This window comes from Cololabis saira, chromosome 17 (genome assembly GCF_033807715.1).
Source record: "Cololabis saira isolate AMF1-May2022 chromosome 17, fColSai1.1, whole genome shotgun sequence".
Classification (NCBI taxonomy): domain Eukaryota; kingdom Metazoa; phylum Chordata; class Actinopteri; order Beloniformes; family Belonidae; genus Cololabis; species Cololabis saira.
Window position 1 is genome coordinate 2,438,002 of NC_084603.1, and position 24,082 is coordinate 2,462,083.

At 42.7% G+C, this 24,082-nt stretch overlaps 1 protein-coding gene across 2 annotated transcripts in view; it reads left to right on the top strand.

The window, feature by feature from the left end:
* The window catches only part of LOC133463898 (NACHT, LRR and PYD domains-containing protein 5-like), a 38,098-nt gene that overhangs the window by 9,770 nt on the left and 4,246 nt on the right, over positions 1 to 24,082 (top strand). Inside the window, exons 5-10 of one of the 2 annotated variants that reach the window (XM_061745661.1) lie at positions 739 to 817; positions 1,295 to 1,502; positions 1,941 to 3,846; positions 4,462 to 4,635; positions 14,460 to 14,633; positions 21,324 to 21,576. In XM_061745661.1, the coding sequence (XP_061601645.1) occupies positions 739 to 817; positions 1,295 to 1,502; positions 1,941 to 3,846; positions 4,462 to 4,635; positions 14,460 to 14,633; positions 21,324 to 21,393 (2,611 nt within the window). In that variant the 3' untranslated portion in view covers positions 21,394 to 21,576. Of the gene's footprint in view, positions 1 to 738; positions 818 to 1,294; positions 1,503 to 1,940; positions 3,847 to 4,461; positions 4,636 to 14,459; positions 14,634 to 21,323; positions 21,577 to 24,082 lie in introns of those variants that run through there. The other variant, XM_061745660.1, reaches the window with a different exon arrangement.

The following is a 24,082-nucleotide window of genomic DNA, read 5'->3' on the forward strand; positions in this document are numbered from 1 at the left end:
TAAAGCGGATGTCATTTAGAGCCTTTACTAGAGCTGTCTCAGTGCTGTGATGTGGACGGAAACCTGACTGGAAGGCATCAAAACAGCCATTTAATGACTAAAGTTTCTTCTGACCTGGACCTGTACCCAGCTGTGTGTCCTTAAAGAGTGACAGATCAAATGATTTAATTATTAATTTTAAAGATGCTCCTGGTTGTCCTTCAGAGAAGTGAGTTGTTTGTAAACATTGTTTCTGAAAAAATGTAACTGAGACTGAAACGTTTGCATCGTAACATGTTTAAAGTGAACATCTTTCTGTTTTGCTGCCATTTTTAGATGGTTGTTGATGTTTCCAGAAACACAGCAGACTATAAAGGGGGTGTTGGAGTCTCTTCTGAGTGACTGTAGTTCACTGGTTTGTACAGCAGGGGGCATCTTTCTGCTGTGGTTGCTACATCATTTAGGGAGGAAGTTCTCCTCAGGTGGCAGGTGTTGCTGGATGCAGGAGGAAAGATAGTTCCTGGAACCATGTGAAAATTGATCTGTTGAGAAGCTGGTCTTTGTGGACACTTGCTGGACCTTCTTGTACCTCCAGATTGAGAGCTTGTACTGGGAGTAAGACGTGGACGTTCTCAGTCTCAGTAGGACCAGCGAACCTTTAACGTGACAGGAAGTCCTCTGGTGGACTGTTCTCATCCAAATATGACTCAATGGACCTTCAGACATTTTGTGACCTAGTTCTTCGTGATTCCTCCACAGAGTGGACCAGAAGATCTCAGAGTCCCCCAGTGGTCCGTCTGTCCAGCAGCATCAGACCCAGCTGGACTCCATCTTTCAGGTCTGTACATGAACAACAACTGCTTCTCCATCTGTTGTCCTGATGTCCATCTCCATGCTGGTCTTTGTAGACCAGGGGACTGTCAGTCTGTCCATCATGGACCTGATATTTGTCTCCATGCTGGTCTTTGTAGACTAGTGGACTGTCAGTCTGTCCATCATGGACCTGATGTTTGTCTCCGTGCTGGTCTTTGTAAACTAGTGGACTGTCAGTCTGTCCATCATGGACCTGATGTTTGTCTCCATGCTGGTCTTTGTAGACCAGTGGACTGTCAGTCTGTCCATCATGGACCTGATGTTTGTCTCCATGCTGGTCTTTGTAAACTAGTGGACTGTCAGTCTGTCCATCATGGACCTGATGTTTGTCTCCATGCTGGTCTCTGGAGACCAGTGGACTGTCAGTCTGTCCATCATGGACCTGATGTTTGTCCCCATGATTTCAGTCTGGTTGTGTCCTTCATGTTGTCTTCTGTTCCAGCTGCTGGAGGACGACATCGTCATGTTTGTGAAGGACGAGCTGAAGAAGATCCAGAAGGTTCTGAGTCCAGATTGCCAAGAATCCTCAGAGAGTCTGGAGGAGGATAGAGATGAAGAGCAGAAGAGCATCAGAGAGACATTCATGCAGATCACAGTGAAGTTCTTGAGGAGGAGGAAGCAGGAGAAGCTGGCTGACCTCCTGCAGAGCAGTAAGACGTTTCTCTGAACATCTGAGCTGCTGGATGAACGACACAGAATGTCTCAGTAGATGACCAACATTCACAGATCAGACACAACATTAAACTCACTGGAAGGTGGAGGAACTCAGCTAATCTTCTGTTAGGAACATCTCATTAATAGGGTCATTAACATCCCAGTAAATAAAAGTTTTATTCTAAAGTGTTGAACCGTGTGGATTCAATATTCAGTTCCAGCAAACACAACAAAGAAAACTTTTTTGTCTGAAGTGAATCGTAGAGGAAACACTGTTCTTGTTCCTCTGATTGATCGGAGGGTTTTTTGGGAGGAAAACGCTTCAATACTCCTCATTGAACTGCTGATCAGTGAATGTTGAAATGTTGATTCTGTAGAATAAGTAGAACTTGTCGTGGGCTGGTTTTAATCACTAAGTGGTTTTCTTTATTTAGATACCGTCGCTGCCGTTTGTCAATCCAAACTCAGACGTCAGCTGCAGAAGAAGCACCAGCATGTGTCTGAGGGGATCACTAAAGCAGGAAAGACAACCCTTCTGGAGCACATCTACACGGAGCTCTACATCACAGAGGGAGGGACTGGAGAGGTCAACGATGAACATGAAGTCAGACAGATTGAAGCAGCTTCCAAGAAACCAGACGGAGCAGAAACAGCCATCAGACAGGAAGACATCTTTAAACCCCCACCTGGAAGAGGAGGACCAATCAGAAAGGTGATGACGAAGGGAGTGGCCGGCATCGGGAAAACAGTGTTAACACAGAAGTTCAGTCTGGACTGGGCTGAAGGCAGAACCAACCAGGACATCCAGTTCCTGCTTCCATTCACCTTCAGAGAGCTGAATGTGCTGAGAGAGAAGAAGTTCAGCTTGGTGGAACTAGTTCATCGATTCTTCTCTGAAACCAAAGGAATCTGCAGCTTTGACGAGTTCCAGGTCGCGTTCATCTTTGACGGTCTGGATGAGTGTCGACTTCCTCTGGACTTCCACAACTCTACAATCGTCAGTGACCCCAGAAGGTCCACCTCAGTGGATGTGCTGCTGACAAACCTCATCAGGGGGAACCTGCTTCCTTCTGCTCGTCTCTGGATCACCACACGACCTGCAACAGCCAATCAGATCCCTCCTTACTGTGTTGACATGGTGACAGAAGTCAGAGGGTTCACTGACCCACAGAAGGAGGAATACTTCAGGAAGAGGTTCAGAGATAAGAAAAAGACCAGCAGGATCATCTCCCACATCAAGAAATCACGGACCCTCCACATCATGTGCCACATCCCAGTCTTCTGCTGGATCACTGCTACGGTCCTGGAGAATGTCCTGGAGAACGTCCTGGAAACCATAGAGGGAGGGAGGCTGCCCAAGACCCTGACTGAGATGTACATCCACTTCCTTGTGTTCCAGGCCAAACTGAAGAAGGTCAAGTATGACGGAGGAGCTGAGACGGATCCACACTGGAGTCCAGAGAGCAGGAAGATGATGGAGTCTCTGGGAAAACTGGCTTTTGAGCAGCTGCAGAAAGGAAACCTGATCTTCTATGAACCAGACCTGAGAAAGTGTGGCATCAATATCAGAGAGGCTCCAGTGTTCTCAGGAGTGTTCACCCAGATCGCTAGAGAGGAGGGCAGCCTGTACCAGAACCAGGTCTTCTGCTTCATCCATCTGAGTGTCCAGGAGTTTCTGGCTGCTCTTCATGTCCATCAGACCTTCATCAACTCTGGAGTCAACCTGCTCGAAGATCAGACAACCTCTCTCACATCTGAAACACGAGAAGAAGTTCAGGAGGAGGATGAAGATGAAGATGATGAAGATGAAATTGAGGATGAGGATGAGGATGAGGATGATGGTGATGATGAAGATGAAGAGACTCGCCATGGTCACCGTTCTTCAACCGGTTTCTATCAGACAGCTGTGGACAAGACCTTACAGAGTCCAAACGGACACCTGGACTTGTTCCTGCGTTTCCTCCTGGGTCTTTCAGTGGAGACTAATCAGACTCTCCTACGAGGTCTGACGACATCAAACCAAAGAAGTTCACAGAACAATCAGAAAACCATCAAATACATCAAGAAGAAAATCAGTGGGGACATGTCTGCAGAGAGAAGCATCAACCTGTTCCACTGTCTGAATGAACTGAACGATCGGTCTCTGGTGGAGGAGGTCCAACTGTACCTGAGGTCTGGACGTCTCTCCACAGATAAACTGTCTCCTGCTCAGTGGTCGGCTCTGGCCTTCATCTTACTGTCATCAGGAGATCTGGAGGTGTTTGACCTGAAGAAGTTCTCAGCTTCAGAGAAGGCTCTACGGAGGCTGCTGCCGGTGGTCCAAGCCTCCAAGAAAGTTCTGTAAGTACCAACAGACACATGTTGGACCTCTGGAGTGCAGGGTAGTTTTAGATTTCATTTTTTCTTCACTTGTTTGGGGCCTTTTTCTTAGCACAACCTCACATGAGTGATGTGGGAGCAAGGAGTTTTTTTATTTACACATCTGTCACTCGGTCGATGGGGGGAGTTGTGGGTGTGTATGCGTGTGGAGGTGTGTTTGGCAGCACTCAGCTTCTATTCTCCACAGATCTGTGACAAAGTTCCAGAAACCTGCTGTAACTCTGGAGGTTCAACCCTCAGTTCCTTTAAATCCAGATTACACCTCTATTTACAGCTGCCTTTAATGGATTATTGAAACCATTTGGATTCAGATTTAAACTGTTAATTTCAGGAATAAAGTTGAGTAGAAACGTCCACCTTTTATTTATTCTGCCAACTGCACTAAAACTCATGATTTTTATTTTTTCCTCTTCACTTTTCATGTTTTTATCATGTAAAGCAGTTTGAATTGTTTGTTTCTGAAATGTGATTTAACATAAACTTTACTAAAGACCAGCAGAACAGTTGGAGACACAGCTACATTTTCTTCCATAACAGTGAAATAACCTGGTTGTGGTTCTTTTCTTCCGTCTGCAGACTGAGTGGCTGTAACCTCTCAGAGGACATCTGTGAACTTCTGTCCTCAGTTCTCAGCTCTCAGTCCTCCAGTCTGTCAGAACTGGACCTGAGTAACAACGACCTGCAGGATTCTGGACTGGAGCAGCTGTGTCCTGGACTGGAGAGTCCACACTGTAAACTGGAGTCTCTCAGGTCAGGATTCATTCAAGTCTTTTCCTGCTGACTCCCTTGCAGCAGATAATTCCATTCAGTCCAGTTTTACTGGTAGAACCCACTTCACTACAAACTCACCTCAACATTCCACACAGAAATCAAAGGTTTAAACCTCAGTGCGGTCTAATCAGTACGATATTATTGATTTTTGATTAATCTTGATTAAGTTGTGCGAACGACACTTTCTCTCCATCTTTCTGGAGGTCTGGTTTAAAACCTGCAGTTGTGAATTAAACCACGGGGCCAACCTGTTCTGACCTTTGACCTTCTGTTCCTGAGGGACGACACCGTCCAACGTTGTTGACATTGAAGCTGTAGTTCTGTCAACAACATCATCCAGCTGTGCTGCAGCAGGATTCAGGATTCCAGCAGAAGATCTCCTTCCACATGTTTGTTCACCGGAGAAATCCAGGATTGCTTTTAGTGACGCTGGGTCACTACAACCCACAGATGACTGTTACCATGACGATGAGGGATGAGGAAGTGGTGCTGGATGACCATCAGCTGAGCCGACTGTCCAACAGTCATGTTACAAATAGATGTAATGTTTTCTATAAACTCTTCTGACGTGGTACATACACATTCACCGTCCTCAGAGTTGTCGTGGACATGAAACTTTCACTTCCACTTTTTATTAGAGCTGTAAAATACCATAGACTGTAAAACAAAAACATATAACATACAGGACTGTCTCAGAAAATTAAAATATTGGGATTTTCAATTCAATTCAATTCAATTTTATTTATATAGCGTCTAATACAACAGATGTTGTCTCTAGACGCTTTCCAGAGATCCAGAACATGAACATAAACATAAACATAAACCCCCGAGCAATTATTACATAAACAATGGCAGGTAAAAACTCCCATAGTGGGAAAAAAGCCTTAAGACAAACAGTGGCAAGAAAAACTACCCTTTAGGAGGGAAGAAACCTTGAGCAGGACCAGGCTCATAAGGGGGGACCCTCCTGCCGAAGGCCAGACTGGGGGAGTCGGGGACGTCAGCAGCCAACCCAGTCTCACATAAAAACGTACCCTGCCTACGTTGGTCCAAAGTGCAAAAACGTAGAGGGGTTACAATATTAGCCCTTGAAATGTATAACTGTTACATTTTTCTGCCTATTCGTTTTGCGTCCAAGTCACGTGACTTTTAAGATTCTGGCCGTGATACCAACAAACACGGTGGACATTTTTCATTTTTGAGTGAAAAAAATCTATATTTTGAGTTAGTTTGTGCATAGAAATGCGTTTTGATTAAATTTCTAGCAATACATATTTTACTTTCATAATATTCACTCAGTAAATGTACATAATCTCTTGCTTGCTCGTGGTTGCAACGTTTTTTCAGATCTCGTCAGAATAATGTAAAACTGGAACGTTTTAATAACGTGAAATCGTTACATTTTTGGTTGCTGGACAGTGCTGTGAAGAAAAATCCATATTTTGAGTTAGTTTGTGCATAGAAATGCGTTTTGATTACATTTCTAGCAATACATATTTTACTTTCATAATATTCACTCAGTAAATGTACATAATCTCTTGCTTGCTCGTGGTTGCAACGTTTTTTCAGATCTCGTCAGAATAATGTAAAACTGGAACGTTTTAATAACGTGAAATCATTACATTTTTGGTTGCTGGACAGTGCTGTGAAAAAAAAACAATATTTTGAGTTAGTTTCTGCATAGAAATGCGTTTTGATTACATTTATAGCAATACATATTTTACTTTCATAATATTCACTCAGTAAATGTACATAATCTCTTGCTTGCTCGTGGTTGCAACGTTTTTTCAGATCTCGTCAGAATTATGTAAAACTGGAACGTTTTAATAACGTGAAATCGTTACATTTTTGGTTGCTGGACAGGGCTGTGAAAAAAATCAATATTTTGAGTTAGTTTCTGCATAGAAATGCGTTTTGATTACATTTATAGCAATACATATTTTACTTTCATAATATTCACTCAGTAAATGTACATAATCTCTTGCTTGCTCGTGGTTGCAACATTTTTTTCAGATCTCGTCAGAATAATGTTAAACGGGAACGTTTTAATAACGTGAAATCGTTACATTTTTGGTTGCTTGACAGTGCTGTGAAAAAAAATCAATATTTCGAGTTAGTTTCTGCATAGAAATGTGTTTTGATTGCATTTCTAGCAATACATATATACAAGGTGCGATTTGTGAAAAAACCAGAGGGGGGGATAATTTTGGGAAACATTTTTTTTCAGAAAAATTACCACACAACAGCGGTCCAACAGTATAGGCTATATGAAAACTTGTTTCTTGCGTAAACCTTACACTTAAGCTACATAACGTAAGCGGTAGGCCTATTTTGAACATGAACTGAACCACTGCATTTACAGAAATATTTTCTCCTAATATTGTTTTTAAATGTGCCAAATAAAAATAAATAAACAAAATTTATATTTTTTTAATTCTTTCTCGATATCAGTTTAATAGAAAACATGGGAGCTCTCCTCAGCCGGGGAGATGCTGCTGTCCACCATCCCATCAGCAATGTCAGATCTTGTGTAATCTTTTGTCGCATTTTTTCTCGGGATTTTTGGTCAGTTTCTGAAGCACAAGGTCGCCCTCAGCGTCAAGCGCCGACGCAGCGGGCTCTCAACAGATTCTAATGTAACCCGGCAGCGTCGTTTTAAGCCGCTGAGAGCATCAGTCCCATTGGATAAGTGAGGACCGGCCGCGTCATTTCAAGCCGCTGAGAGCATCAGTCCCATTGGATAACGGAGGATCGGACACACGGAAGTATTCTAATTACTGTCCGTTTTGACGTTAACGGCGATTTTCACAATGATATCTGCAACATTTCTTAAGGCAGAAACACCACTGTATCCTTGTTAATTACACAACATTAGTGGGTTAATTTCCTGCACATCAATTTTCATGTTTTTCCCTTCGATTCTGATAAAGAAAGAGTTGTTTTATCACTGTAGGCAATACACTACCCATAATCCTCAGCTACTGTTGCAATAGAGACGACGCCAGTCGGCTTTGCTTGACAAAATCGTTTTAACTATTTATTCCAAAATTAAACAGAATGTGAATGTGAGCAAGTGTTAATTAAAAGTGATTGATAATTAAATCGGTGTCTAAAGACATCAACCTTTAGTTTCAGCTAAGCCGCTGAGAGGATCATGGCAGCCAATCAGAATCCTGGAAAAAACATCAACAAATGACACGTGTAACTCCCAGTTAAGGCTGATTTATGGTTCCGCGTTACACCAACGCAGAGCCTACGGTGTAGGGTACGCGGCGACGCACACCGTACGGCATGCATCGCCGCGTACCCTACGCCGCAGTTTCTGACCAGTTTTACATTTCAAGGGCTAATATTGTAACCCCTCTACGTTTTTGCACTTTGGACCAACGTAGGCAGGGTACGTTTTTATGTGAGACTGGGTTGGAGATACCCATTGATTCTAGAAGAGAATTGAAAGCTAATTTAAGATTATCGCTTTCAACATCCATATTAATAATAAAGTCACCCACTATGATAAATTTATATGTACTAATCAATAATCCAGATAGGAAATCTGAAAATTCAGGCAGAAACTCTCGATAAGCACCAGCAGGGGGCCGATACACTACCACTAACAAAACTGGCTTCTTTGATTTCCAGCTCCGAAATTTCAGACTAAGCGTGAGGCTTTCAAATGTATTATAATTGCACTTAGGTTCAGTTTTTGTTTGGAGACTGGAGTTATAAATGACTGCGACTCCTCCGCCTCGGCCCGTGCTTCTAGGAATGTGATGATTAAAGTAGCCGGGCGGAGTTGCCGGTGCTATTGGACCTCAGCACAGCATCTGCTACCGTTGTTATAGTATTTTACTAGAGAGCCACTGCAGAACTGGGACGGACTTCTGGACCAATACTTGACTGGTTTGAGTCTCACTTAAAGGACTGGGACTACTTTGCGTCAACATGTAACTTTACATCAGAATCAACAATAATGAAAAGCGTGGAAAGGTTCCATCTAGGACCCTCGTATTTAACATCTACATGCTTCCAGTAGCTCAGGTAATGACACACAACAAGATAAGTTACTATAACTACGTGTTGTGATGCAGTAGTTTTCAATAGTTTTCTCCACTAGATGGCACCGTTTGACTATTTTATTGATACTGCCTCTACTGACTGCGTTAGTGACTGTTTTAGAGAAGAAAGAAAAGTTTACAGTGCTTCCTGTTTTTTTTATTGCGTACCCTGTTGATGTGTGCGCACGCATGGTTAATAAAAAGCTCTGCAACAGGTTATGGGCCCAGATCGTCGCTAAAAAAGCTGTTGTACACGGACTTTGTGTGAAGATATAAACAGTATTGTGGGATTTCACAATGGAGGATAAGCTGTTTCTTGACAGGCTGAGCGGACCGGAGAATTGGGCAACATGGAAGTTTCAGATGGAGCACCTGCTAAAGGCTAAAGGACTATGGGGCATGCTAATGGAGACGGAGACGCTAGCTGCAGGTGCTAATGCAGCAGCACAGGCTGAATTCACTCGACGGAGAGAGAAGTCATTCTCCATGTTAGTGCTGAATGTAAGTACACCCCAGCTGTACCTGATAACAAGCTGTACAACTCCCAAAGAGGCGTGGGATACGCTGAAAGCCCATTTTGAGAGAGACACTTTGGCAAATAAACTGTTCCTGAAGAAAAGATATTTCAGATGTGAAATGAAGGAAGGAGGTGCTTTAACTGATCATTTAAAACAAATGAAGGAATTGACTGATCAGCTCACAGCAATTGGATCTGTAATTGAGGAGGAAGATCAAATCGTAACACTGCTGGGTAGTTTGCCACCAAGTTATGCTACAATTGTCACTGCACTGGAAACTAAGATTGACAACCTGACACTGAAGTTTGTTCAGCAAGCTTTAATAAATGAAGAACAAAAGCGAGTGAATGCTAATGATTCAAGTGGTGCTACGTCAGGAGGTGCATCAGCCATGTCATCACAATTTCGAGGAAATGTGCAGGATAGCTCTAAGACAGTGGGAGCGGTAGACAGAAGCACGTGGAGATGTTACAAATGTGGAAAAGAAGGCCACTTAAAACGTGACTGCCCGAGCTGGAAAAATAAAACGAAAAAGAAAATTCACAAAGCGAAACACGTGACATGTGAGGATGATGAAGACTCCTCTGAGAGTGCCTTTGTGATCAGAGAGGCAAACGGTGAGAAACCACAGCAAGTTGAATGGTTAATTGATTCTGGAGCATCAAAACACATGACATGTAATGAGGACATTCTTCACGACTACCAGCCATTCACAAAAAATCAGTCAGTGAAACTGGGTGACGGAAGGGTGGTCGACGCCCTAGGAATTGGACGTGTCAACATGAAAATGACTTTCAAATCAAGTGATGTAAAAAATGTCACAATGTATGACGTGCTGTATGTTCCAAAGCTGTCTGGGAATTTATTCTCAGTGGGAGCTGCTACCAAGAATGGGAATTCAGTGCAGTTCAAAAAGTCGCGTTGCTACATACGTGGAAGAAATGGAACACTTCAAGGCATGGGAACACAAAGAGCTGATGGACTATATCAGTTGGACATTGAAGGAAGTGACACTGCATGTCACAGTGCATCAGTAGCGGCCAGTCTGTGGCACCAGCGCCTAGGTCACACTACTAAGCTGAAGGAACTCAAAGATCGGGTGAACGGAGTGAACTTATCTGCAGAAAAGGAGATTCCCTTCTGTGAAGGATGTGTGGAAGGCAAATTGGCTAAAAAGCCATTCAAGTCGATTGGAGGAATCCGTTCTAAACGAAAGATGCAGCTGATTCACAGTGATGTCTGTGGTCCCATGCAGACTGAATCTATAAGTGGATCAAAATATTTTGTGACTTTCATTGATGACTACACAAGATGCTGCAAAGTATACTTCATGAAACGGAAGAATGAGGTGCTAAGCAAATTCAAGGAATTTGAGAGAACATTCTCAAATGAGTCTGGACTGAGCGTCACAAAGCTGAGGACAGATGGTGGTGGTGAGTACACATCGAAGGAGTTTCAAGAATATTTGAAGTCTCAAGGCATCCACCATGAAATGACTGTACCTCATACGCCACAGCAGAATGGCGTGTCAGAACGCAAAAACAGGACATTAGTTGAAGCAGCCAGGAGCATGCTGTCACATGCGAAGTTGCCAAAAATGTACTGGGCAGAGGCTGTAGCCACCGCAGCTTACATACAGAACAGGCTCCCCACAGCTGTTCTGAAGGAAGAGACACCCTATGAGAGATGGTGTGGAAAGAAACCTGACATGAGTCACATGAAGGTATTTGGCTGTATTGCTTATGCTCATATCCCAGATGAACAAAGAAAGAAACTTGACAAGAAAGCTGTGAAGCTTCGTTTCGTTGGATATGCAAACAATGCCAAGGGATATCGTCTGTATGATGAAGAGAAAAGGAGGATTCTAATCCGCCGTGATGTCATCTTCGATGAATCAAACTTCAACTGGACGCAGGAAGTGAAAGTACCCTGCACAGAGAACGAGATAATCATAAAAGAAGATGAGAGTGAAACGCGACATGATGAGGTCACAGCTGACAGTACTGTGAGAACAAGTGGCAGAATCAGAAACGCTCCAAGAAGATTTGGATATGATGAGTTTGCTGATACAGTGACTGTTGATCATCATGCAAATATGTGTCGTGTGACAGAGCCGGTTACACTGAAAGAAGCGCTGATGAGTCCTAATGCAAAAGAATGGCAGGAGGCGGCTGACTTGGAGTATGAGTCACTGCTGGAAAATGAAACGTGGGACTTAGTGGACTTACCAAGAGAAAGAAAGGCAGTAGGATCGAGATGGGTGTTCAGAGTCAAGCATCACAGTGATGGAAGAGTGGAGCGATACAAGTGCAGGCTCGTTGCCAAGGGCTACTCACAGTTGTATGGTGCTGACTATGATGAAACGTTTTCACCAGTAGTACGTTTCAGCTCGATTCGTACATTACTGTCCTTCGCCATTCAAAACAATCTACATGTACACCAGATGGATGTTGTAACTGCATTCCTTAACGGACACCTGGAAGAGGAAATCTACATGGAACAGCCGGAGGGCTACATTAAACCAGGGCAGGAACACCTGGTATGCAAATTGAAAAAATCAATCTATGGACTGAAACAGTCTCCTCGCTGTTGGAGCAAGGCTTTCACAGAGTTCATGATGGAAATCGGATTCAAGCAAAGTACATCAGACCCCTGCGTGTTTGTGAGATCAAGAAAAGAGCTTGAAATACTCGCAGTCTACGTTGATGATTTAATCCTGATAACAGAGTCAACTGAAAGCATGAACGAGCTCAAAGTAGCTCTCAAGGAGCGCTACAAGATGAAAGACATGGGAGAGTTGTCCTATATCCTGGGCATCTCTGTAATCCAAGACAAAGAGAAGAACCGTGTCATTCTTCATCAGAAACATTACATCGAAGCCATACTGAAGAAATTTGGAATGGATAATGCAAATCCTGTGGCAACTCCTGCTGATGGCAATGTCAAGCTGAAGAAAAGTGATGGTGTCAGCAAGCCAGTGGACCAGCATACCTATCAGTCAATGGTGGGAAGTCTGCTGTATGCTGCAATGGCCACTCGACCAGACATAGCTCAAGCAGTGAGTGCTGTGTCAAAGTTCAACGCGAATCCAGATGCTGCACATCTAACCGCTGTGAAGAGGATACTTAGATACTTGAAAGGGACAGTGAACTTTGCTCTCAAGTATGACAAATCTGACACTGGAGCACTGATTGGATTCTCAGATGCTGACTGGGCTGGAGATCAGGATGACCGCCGCTCAACAACAGGCAACGTCTTTCTACTGAGTGGAGGAGCAGTGAGCTGGCTCAGCAAGAAGCAAGCAACAGTTGCACTTTCAACTGCAGAAGCGGAGTACATCGCACTCAGTCAAGCAGCACAAGAAGGAATCTGGCTGAAAAGATTACTGAGTGATCTCGGGGTGGAAGCTATGTCCACATTGATCCTGGAAGACAACCAAGGAGCAATCGCAATCGCAAAGAATCCTGTGAACCACTCCAGGACCAAACACATAGACATTCGCTACCACTACATCCGTGAATGTGTACAGAATGGACAAATAGAACTGCAGTATTGTCCAACAAATGACATGAAAGCGGATATCTTTACCAAACCACTGCCTAAACAGAAGTTTGAATACCTCAGGGGAGAGATTGGACTTTTCCCTGTTTAACTTTTGAGTGCATATGTGTGCTTGACAGGTGTACGCCGAACGCTGCATGATCAATGAAAAATCTAAAAAAGAAAAGTAAAAAGAGTTCCAGTAAAAACATTGTGAAAAAGAGTTCCAGATAAAACATTGTAAACAAACCAAATAGTTTCAGTGAACACAATGTGAGAGAAATGTTTTTTGTTGTTTGACATTATTTTGTGAATGAGAGCAAGGCTCTGTAATTTTATTTAAAGTAACTTAATGTTATTGATAATGTTATTGAAAAACTAAGTGGGAGTGTTGTGATGCAGTAGTTTTCAATAGTTTTCTCCACTAGATGGCACCGTTTGACTATTTTATTGATACTGCCTCTACTGACTGCGTTAGTGACTGTTTTAGAGAAGAAAGAAAAGTTTACAGTGCTTCCTGTTTTTTTTATTGCGTACCCTGTTGATGTGTGCGCACGCATGGTTAATAAAAAGCTCTGCAACACTACGCAGATGACACACAGCTTTACATTCAAATGTCACCAGGAGACAATGAGCCTATACAAGTGTTGAGTAGATGCAGAGAACAGATCAATAAGTGGATGTGGGATAATGTTCTTCTGGTGAACACAAACAAAACTGAACTAGTTGTTTTTGGACCAGAAGAAGAGCGTTTAAGAGTCGGCACACAGCTTCAGCTATTAAAGCTACAAACCAGAGACCTGAAATCTGGGTGTAGTCAGGACTCAGACCTGGACCTTTAGAGACATTAAAACACGTACAAAGTCGCCCTTCTATCACCTGAAGAACATCTCCAGGATCAAGGACTGATGTCTCTGCAGGACCTTGAAGAACTCATCCATGTTTATCTTCAGTGGACTTGATTACTGCAACGGCATCTTCACAGAACTGACTAGCTGTCAATCACACAGATGATCCAGAGCTGGTTCTCACCAGAACCAAGAAAGTGGACCACATCAGTCCAGTACTGAGATCTTTACACGGGCTCCCTGCACTTCAGAGAATACCAAGACTCTCAGGTGTCCTGGTTCAGGTCTGCTCTCTGTCCCCAGAACCAAACATGGAGAGCAGCACCAAAATACATCAGACTTGTTACCATAGCAACCACCAGGACTCTCAGGTGTCCTGGTTCAGGTCTGCTCTGTGTCCCCAGAACCAGAACCAAAAATGGAGAAGCAGCATTCAGCTCCTATGCTCCACAGATCTGGAACAAATCTCCAAACCTGCAGGAACTGAAACCCTCAGTTCCTTTGAATCAAGTTAAAACTCGTTAGTTTACAGCCTTTGATGGATTATTGAAATTCTTTTGAATTTAACTTTAAACAATGATAATATTAGTACTTAATTGTAACTCTGGTTTAAGTCTAACTTTTATTTATTCTGCCAACTGCACTGCTAAAAGTCATGATTTTTATTGTTTCCTCTTTACTGTTCATGTTTTTTATCATGTAAAGCAGCTTGAATTGTTTGTTGCTGAAATGTGATTTAACACAAACTTTACTAAAGACCAGCAGAACATTTGGAGACGCAACTACATTTTCTTCTATAACAGTGAAATAACCTGGTTGTTGTTCTTTTCTTCCGTCTGCAGACTGAGTCGCTGTAACCTCTCAGAGGACATCTGTCCACTTCTGTCCTCAGTTGTCAGTTCTCAGTCCTCCAGTCTGACAGAACTGGACCTGAGCAACAATGACCTGCAGAATTCTGGACTGGAGCAGCTGTGTCCTGGACTGGAGAGTCCACACTGTAAACTGGAGTCTCTCAGGTCAGGATTCATTCAAGTCTTTTCCTGCTGAATCTCTTGCAGCAGATAATTCACTTCAGACCAGTTTTACTGGTAGAACCCACTTCACTACAAACTCACCTCAACACTCCACACAGAAATCAAAGGTTTGAAGGGGACCTATTATGGCAGGGGTGGCCAACCCTGGTCCTTGAGAGCCACCCTCCTACATGTTTTAGATGTTACCCTGCTTCAGCACACCTGATTCTAATTAATGGTCCTAATTAGGTTGTCATCAAGGTCTGCACAATTCTGTTGACGACACAGGTACTTGTATCATGGTGTGTTGAAGCAGGGTAACATCTAAAACATGCAGGAGTGTGGCTCTCGAGGACCAGGGTTGGCCACCCCTGTATTATGGCATTTAATGTATATTTTAAACAGGCCTTGAATGTCTTAAAAACAAGCTTTTGATTGTTTTTTTCGACACAAATCAGAGATTCAGCCTCTGGGCCATGTCTTTATTTTTACCGTTTCTAACCTTATTCTCTATGAGGAATTCTGAGTGGGCGGGGCTATGATAATGAGGCTCTGCGCTGATTGGCTGCCTGAATGACATGTAGCAGGGGAGGGAACAAAGCCTCGCTCCGGGCAGAAGAGCAGCGGCTGCGTACACTACACTGTAATTTTTTTTGTTGTGAACTTACAGTAAATAATTGGATAAATTTTGCATTACTTTCACAGTAAGCATTACAGCAATATACTGTGAAATATATCACAGAAATTTACTGTAATTTATATCTGTGAGATTACAATGCATTGTTGTAATAACACAACTGAATACTGTAACTTTACAGCTTCAATGACAAAGCAATTACTGTGATATTACAGTACATTACTGGAGAATTACAACCTTTTGCTGTACATCATTACAACAAGGCCCTGTACTTTTACATTGTGTACTGTGAAAGTAATGTACAAGTTGACAATAATTTACTGTGAATTTACAATGTATACTGTGGAAGTCATGCTAAAATTGTTCAGTAATTTACTGTAAAAGTAATGCAGAAGCTTCCATTTACTGTGAATTTACAAACATTGTAAACAAACAACTCTGAGGTAAAGTCAATGTTAGCCCAATGGCATATTTAATAATATTGTACAGCACTACAGAACAATATGTACAATATGAATACAGCAGATGCCAAGAACTTTATTTTCTGCATTTTAAGATGGCTTTTATGACTAGAAAGTTGAATTTCTAGTCATAAAAGCCACCTTAAAATGCAGAAAATGCAGAGAAATTGTGCAAACTTGCAATTCAACTACCTGTCTCACAACTCAACTATTTAACTAGCTGTGTCACAAAAACAGTAATGGACAGGATGGGCATGAGGCCTTCATGGCAAGATAAGAGAGGAAGGGAGAGCGATGAAGGGATGTCGTAAAGGAGTCAGGCGCTCTTCTCAGTCTCAAACATTATAATGAGTCCACACGCAACAGCATTGTGTAAAAATCTTGTAGTACAAAGTTGTCTTTAAAAAAAATTACATAAAGAACGAGGCTACTCAAAACTGAGCCTGACAACTACTGCTGCAAAAAATACTATGATGCCCACTCAAAGTCAACAAGTTTCCTCCAAAGGGTGCTCACATGAGGGTTCATTGTTGTCCGCTTCTTGGTCTTTGAGCCTCTTTCAGGATTGATGCCCGGGAACCACCTGTTAATAAGCAAAGATAGTTTCAGTTTTAAAACAGACTTACAATATGTATTGCAGGCAACATTTATCAAGGTGTTCACCTGTGCCTTTTCCCACATCAAACCCTGGTAGATTTATAATCCAAACTTGTTAGACCTTCCTGTCACCATAATTTGTTGTAGCCAAGTGGTTGATGAGAGGCCATATCAACGTGCGCCGCCACTGAAATGCGTCTTCACGCAATTGACCAGTTAGTAAATTAAACTAAACCCTGTTCAAAGTATGACAAATACATCCTTGTCAATTAAGGGTCTGAGAGGATTTTGTTCTGCTTTTAAAGAAAATTTCCTCTACTTCATTCAATACATTCACATTTTGCAATAGACGTTTCGAAATCACATAGCCTGCCCCAAAACAGAATAAACAGCTGTGATTGGACCAGCAGGTATTTGTCAGCATAACGTGTAGATACCCATACTGATCTGCAGAGCGAAACTGAATATGAGTTTGCGAGATCAGGATAGTCTCACCAGGCTAGCCTCAGGTACCTCGTTTGTCAGCATTTTAGACCTCAAGACAATCATTAAGTTGGAAGCCTGTACTATAATGTGAATTAGAAGATTAAATGTGATCTTTATAAAATACCTTTGAATGAACTCCAGTGTCGATGATCCAGTGGCAGGATACTCAAGGTTGAAGACGTAATAGCTGCTGAAGAAAGCAGCTACTCCGTGCAAAAAGAAAGGGTGTGGGCCCATCACGACATGTCCCTCGATGGATATAAGCCATCCAGAGGGCTTCATCGTGTCACCTGAAATGAACAGATACAACATTATGTGTTATGAGCACTTTGCGATCTGCTTCAGATAAAAAGGGCTATACAAATGTAATTCTTATAATAATTATTATTTATTGTGATCGGGTAGATTTCTAGAATGAAAACAAAATAATTTGTTAGAAATGTCGATACTACATGAAATTAACATTACCTTGAATGATCAAGCAGGGGGTATGCTGGGGAGCTCTGAAGTATTGACGTCCACAGAAGTGGCACATGGCTGTAACATAGTAACACACAATGGCATGGATTTAGGATAAAGGATAAATATTGTTCATTGGTCAGAGGTAGCATATCATACAAGGTAAATGTTGATAATGTAATCACTCATTTTGCATTTTAAATATTTGAATACAATATCTTACATCAACTTCAAGCATCAAACTCTCTTTCGGTTCTTTGAAGTACAACATTAGGAGCAGCAGAATGCAGGCAGCCTTGTCAGAGTCTGGATCATAGCAGGCCAGGACATCATGGATCTTGGGGTTGTCCAGTGTTGCACAGTAATCCAGGATGGTCTGTCCTCGTCGACTAATTTTCTCCTGTAGCTTCTGAAGGACATCGACGTCCGTCAGGAGGCCAAAGTGTGAGAATAGGCATTTCTGAGAGAAGAGAAATGGCCACTCCTGTTTGATCTCAGACATTGCTGCAGCAGGCTCTTTGTTAAGGTATTTCCACAGGATGATGTATGTCTTTTCCATCATTGGTTCTGCTCTCTCTGCCCCATTCATTCCTTCCTCTGTGTTTACAGACATACGAATGCATTGTTAGTACCCAAGTAACAATTTGGTCTTGTAGCCACCCAACACACACAATGTTCAGATCTTGACCAATTACTAAAGTCTAAACAAAATGACCCAAAAAGACAGTAGATGGCATGCCTGAGTAGATGTTCAGCATATCCCTCTTCATATTCTCCAACGTTGCCTCGGTCTCCCCCTCTGGCAAATCTGCTGGGCCCCACCTGACACACCGAGAAGTGTGCATCACAGGGTAACTAACAACGTTAGTACAACGTTAGTACAACGTACAACGTTGTAACTAAGATATCCGCTGGAAAAATATTTTTTCATGGACCGTTTGAATCACTAAGTCATTAAAGTTAAACAGCTAACTGTTAGCCCGGCTAATCTATGATAACCTTGACTAATTACAAAAATGTGCACACATAACTAGTAATTTTTGTCCCATCATTGGTTTTATAAACTTTACAAACACTACATTTGTCTAAACGGTGATAGGGACATGAAAAATTATACCGAAACTCTCGTCATTACTAACCTTACTACTATTAGCAAATGCTGTAAAAGAACTTTAAACAATTTCGGGCCCTTGGTAACAAAATATGAACTGTGTCATGCAATAAACGTTCATTTGAAAGTAAATATTATTATCATATTAAAATAACATGGCATGGGTGTAAGTGCTGCAAACATGCATGCTGCTTACCTTCTCCATTCAGCCCAGAAGAGAAATGTGGGATATGGCGCCTTCAGTTCAAAATAGTAGTTCGGTTAGGTCATGTGACTTCCCAGGGTGCATTTCAACACAATATTTCACTGTAATAATACTGTTTAATGCTGTGAAATCCTTGCATTTTTTACTGTGTTGCTGTGATATTACAGACCTTGTTGTGATATAACAGCAGGTTTTAGATTGCAGGATTTTACTGTAAAACAAGAGTTAAATACTGTAAAATCCAAGGATACTGTACTTTTTACAGGTATTCATTGGGATATTACAGGGAAACCTAATTACAACAAGTTACTGTGAAATAATACTATTAATTATTGTGAAATGCTGGTAAATTTTAACAGTGTATTAAAGCGTGTCCCATGCGATGCGAGCGAGCTTCAGCGACAAAATCAATTCCATTGCTTTATTTTCTGTTGGACTGTCCTAATTGGCCACGATTTTCAGTGTGGACAGAGAGCGTCCGATGTCACGCAGCTCGATGCGATAGTCGGATAGTCGGCATGCAGTTATGACACGGTGTAAACGACTGCCTGGGATCTTAAAGACTGAATTACGGTTCTGTGTTAAATCGACACGTACCCTACGCCGTAGGCTCTGCGTTGGTGTAACGCGGAACCATAAATCAGCCTTTAGTTACCAGAAGGGGGGAACGGGTCACCTCGTCTTCACACTAATTCACAAAGGAAGATTTAATTGAATTCTAAACAGGTACACCACAGTTCTTTACTCCGATTCCTCATCATTTAATTTCTTATGTTACAAGACGAATGAATCATGTTAACTGTAAAGAAATCACAACACTGAATGTTCACAAATGGCATCTTTATTGTTAAAAAAAAATAAAATCACATTTGTACACATTATATACACCAAATACACTACTTATATACACCATACACTGTTTATATACACCAAGTTCTATATAAATAACATGTATGCACTATTGCTGGCTCAAGGAAGGACCGTGCATCTTCTGAAGGTGTCGTTGAACAGCTTCAGGTGCATTGCTTGGAAGATCTGAAACCAGACAGAAAAAAATGTATTACTAATAGAGCTAAGCTAAATACTTAGCCCATGCAAAGATCATACTTGTAAACAAATATAAACAACATAAAAAATTAACGTCACTTACCACTGACTCGTGTGCAGTTGCCGGGTCCGTACTGTTGGTACTGATCCTTTTATGAGGGTAAGTGTCGATGCAAAACCTAATTAATACTGTCCCTCTTTGTTGGAACAGCCACACGATACACCGCTACGAAACAATGGCGGAGCTTTGTCCCGGCGGAGTTAGTTGTGGGCGTGGTTTCAGCAGCGGAGGCCGACCTATGGAAACCGCTCCCGTCGTTACGTAACGACGGGAGCAGAATCTGAACGGCTCGTAAAAGTCACATGACACTGGAAGGATCATCCGGGGCGCTGTACAGACCCTGCTGAATTTGGTTGCTTTCCTCCTTCTCTGAGTTGGCAGGCTAAGGACCACTTTATATATGTTAAAGCAAGAAAAAACCTGTTTTTCATAATAGGTCCCCTTTAAACCTCAATGCGGTTTTAATCAGTACGATATTATTGATTTCTTGATTTATGTAATCTTGATTAAAGTTATGGGAACGACACTTTCTCTCCATCTTTCTGGAGGTCTGCTTTAAAACCTGCAGTTGTGAATTAAACCACGGGGCCGACCCATTCTGACCTGTGACCTTCTGATCCTGAGGAACGACACCGTCCAACGTTGTTGACATTGAAGCTGTAGTTCTGTCCCATGCAATCGCCCTGGAAACACTCCAACAGAGCTTCCAAGCCGTACAGTCTGGTTTCTCTGCCCTCTGCCTATCCATAAACTCCAGCAAAACCAAGGTCATGTGGTTTGGTCGTAAGCACGCTGTCCAAGATGGTACCATTCTGGCTGCTGACGACCATAAACTTGACCTGGTATCCTCTTATAAATATCTGGGAGTCTGGATAGATAGCAGCCTGTCATTCACTGAGCACTTATCCTCTCTGCAGTCAAAAGTGAAGGCCAGGCTCAGCTTTCTTTACCGTAACCGCTCCTCGTTCACTGCCACTGCCAAACGCTCCTTGGTCCAGCTCACTGTGCTTCCACTTTTTGATTGCGGTGACGTCATATATAAATCTGCCTGCAAAGGAGCACTTGAACGGCTCAACGTTCTCTACCACTCCGCCATTCGATTTGCTACCAACGCCCCATACAGGACCCATCACTGTGACCTCTACACCCTGGTAAACTGGCCCCCCCTGGAAACCAGGTGCAACATGCACTGGCTGATGCTGGTATTCAAAACCCTCCTAGGTCTCCTCCCTACCTAACACAGCTTCTGCATCTGCGCCCTCCCCCTATACACAACACCCGTTCTGCCCCTCTCATCCTGTTAAATGCCCCACGGTCGCACTCTTCCCTGGGCCGTTCCTCCTTCCAGGTTGCTGCTGCCGACAGCTGGAATCAACTCCAAAAATCCTTACAGTTACAAACTCTTACCTCTGTCAACTCCTTCAAACATGTCATAACTAAATCCATAAAGTATACCTGCAGCTGTCCCAGCCAAAGCTCTCTCTGATCCTGTCACCTGACTAACCTGACTAACTGCTGTTGTTTTGTTACAGTCTCATTTATTCCTTTTCTGTTGTGTCACTGTTGTTGTATGTGCTTTTATTGTCTACTGTATATCTTAATGTTACTCCCCTTCTCCCTTCCCCTTAGGAGATCTTTCACCTCCTACCAGGCCATTGCCTTAAATAAGAATGTATTCTTAGCAATTCTTGCCTGGTAAAATAAAGGTTTACTACTACTACTACTACTACTTCTGTCAACAACATCATCCAGCTGTGCAGCAGCAGGATTCAGGATTCCAGCAGAATATCTCCTTCCACATTTTGGTTCACCGGAGAAATCCAGGATTACTGCTTTTAGCGATGCTGGGTCACTACAACCCACTGATGACTGTTACCATGACGATGAGGGATGAGGGAGTGGTGCTGGATGACCATCAGCTGAGTCGACTGTCCAACAGTCATGTTACAATTAGATGTAATGTTTTATTCAAACTCTCCTGACGTGGTACAGACACATTCACCGTCCTCAGAGTTGTCGTGGATGTGAAATCAACCATGAGCTGGTTTTTGCAGCCTCTAGCGGCCAGTCGAGGAACTGCAGCGAGTCAGAGTTCCTCATGAGACCCAGAAGTGAGATGGTCGGCGCTTGATCTCCACCTGGACAGCCAGCGGTGAAGGACGACATGACGTCAAACATGTCACTGGTCAGATTTGAGGTACAGAGAAACTCTCGAGTACCACATTGTTTTGGTAGATTTACACAGCGGTACCACACTAACTTAATTTTTTTAGTGGCCAGATGCGTACCCCGAGTTCACGGCGGTAAACGTGGCCAAACCCAGAAATAGCGTGCTAATCAGTGATGCAGACAGGAAAGACACGCTACAACACACAGAACGCAACAGGAAGTGATGCAGAACGCCCCTGCAGCGTCATGAGGACGTGGTATTTGTCAACTGCATCAACGTGACCTTCAGTTTTTATCCTCTGGTCAAAAGAAGAACGTGAAGAATCATCCAGAGACGCTGGAGTAGGAACCAGGGGTTCTTCATCCCACATCCACACACCTTGGAGGTGGGAACCTCCATCTGTACAGCTGTGTGTCTGCATATCCGTCCATCCAGGTGAACATTTCCTTTTTGGACCAGGATGAGCCGACGTCTTCCAGTCCGGTTTTCGTGCTCACCACAGTACTGAGACCGTCCTTGTCAAGGTGTTCAATGACATCCACATAAATGCAGACTGTGGAAGAACCACAGTGCCGGTACTATTGGACCTCAGCAAAGCATCTGCTACCATTGTTATAGTATTTTACTACAGCGACTGGGGAACTGGGACGGACTTTCTGGACAAATACTTGACTGGTTTGAGTCTCACTTAAAGGACAGAGACTACTTAGTGTCAACATGTAACTTTACATCAGAATCAACAAGAATGAAAAGGCTGGAAAGGTTCTACATACTTCCAGTAGCTCAGATAATAATACATAACAAGATAAGTTAGATGACACACAGCTGTACATTTCAATGTGACCAGGAGATAATGAGCCTATACAAGTGTTGAGTAGATGCAGAGAACAGATCAATAAGTGGATGTGGGATAATGTTCTTCAGGTGAACACAAACAAAACTGAACTAGTTGTTTTTGGACCAGAAGAAGAGCGTTTAAGAGTCGGCACACAGCTTCAGCTATTAAAGCTACAAACCAGAGACCAGGGGCCTCATGTACTAAGAGTGCGTGGATTTCAACGTGAATCCGTGCATGGAATTAACAAAACCGCAACAATTCATATGTACAAAGCTGTGCGTGCGCCCAAATCCACGCAGGTTTCTCTGTACATCCCAATCAGCGTGGATTTGAGCGCACATGCGGGAGCACAACACTCCGCCTTGTCTCCTCCCTCAAATATATGTTTGAATATGATATTAAGATAATTATCCATTAAAAACCGCTCATCCTAACAAGAAAATGCTCTGAGCTGGAATAAATAATTCATTTTGGGGCATTTAGGGGTGTCGGACTCCAGTCCTCGAGGGCCGGTGTCCCTGCAGGTTTTAGATGTTTCCCTGCTTCATTGCACCATGATACAAGTGACTGTGTCATCAACAGAACTATCCAGACTTTGATGACAAGTTGGTGACGATGATTAATTAGAATCAGGTGTGTTAAAGCAGTGAAACATCTAAAACATGCAGGACACCGGCCCTTCTGGGATTCAGTTTGACACCTACATTATGGTGTTCTTTGCTTTGCGTTGCGTTCCGTGAAGAGTTGTGGTTTTATTATGATCGTATGGGTTTGTGAATGTTTATGGGCAGCGTTAGTGCATCATTACACTCTGCTTTTCTTGTTTGTGTTTTAACAACCGACACCAGAATTTTTGGTGGATGAAAAACGGCTCCTCGTTCTGCTTTATTGTCATGCATATTATAATAACGGATTAAGACCAATGTACACGTTTATTGAGTCTTACATGGATGTCCGCGATCACCTCTCTCATAAGGATAACAATGTGAACAAAATACATTTATATTTAAAACATGAAGCATCACGATCTGATTCCTCTGCTGCAGAAATAAAGACAATTTGTGCCGACGGGATTATCGAGGTGCAAACGTGAGAAATAAAGAGCAAAGTTGCTGTAACTCGGAGTGTTGCATCCGCAGGAGGAGAGACAGGTGTCGTGCCAAAAATTGATTGAAGGCCAAATACAGTTAATGAAAAGTTGTTTCTGCCTAAATCTGACTTGATCTCATTCTTTAGCTTCATAATCTGAAATCTGACGGTTTAGCGCTCTCGCTCAGCGGGCTGCTGTGCGCGCTCCCGCGGCCACAAATCAGAAGAAATCACATTCTGGCAGGAAATCACTTTTTGGCACAACACCGGTTTTTGCTGCAAAATTAATTT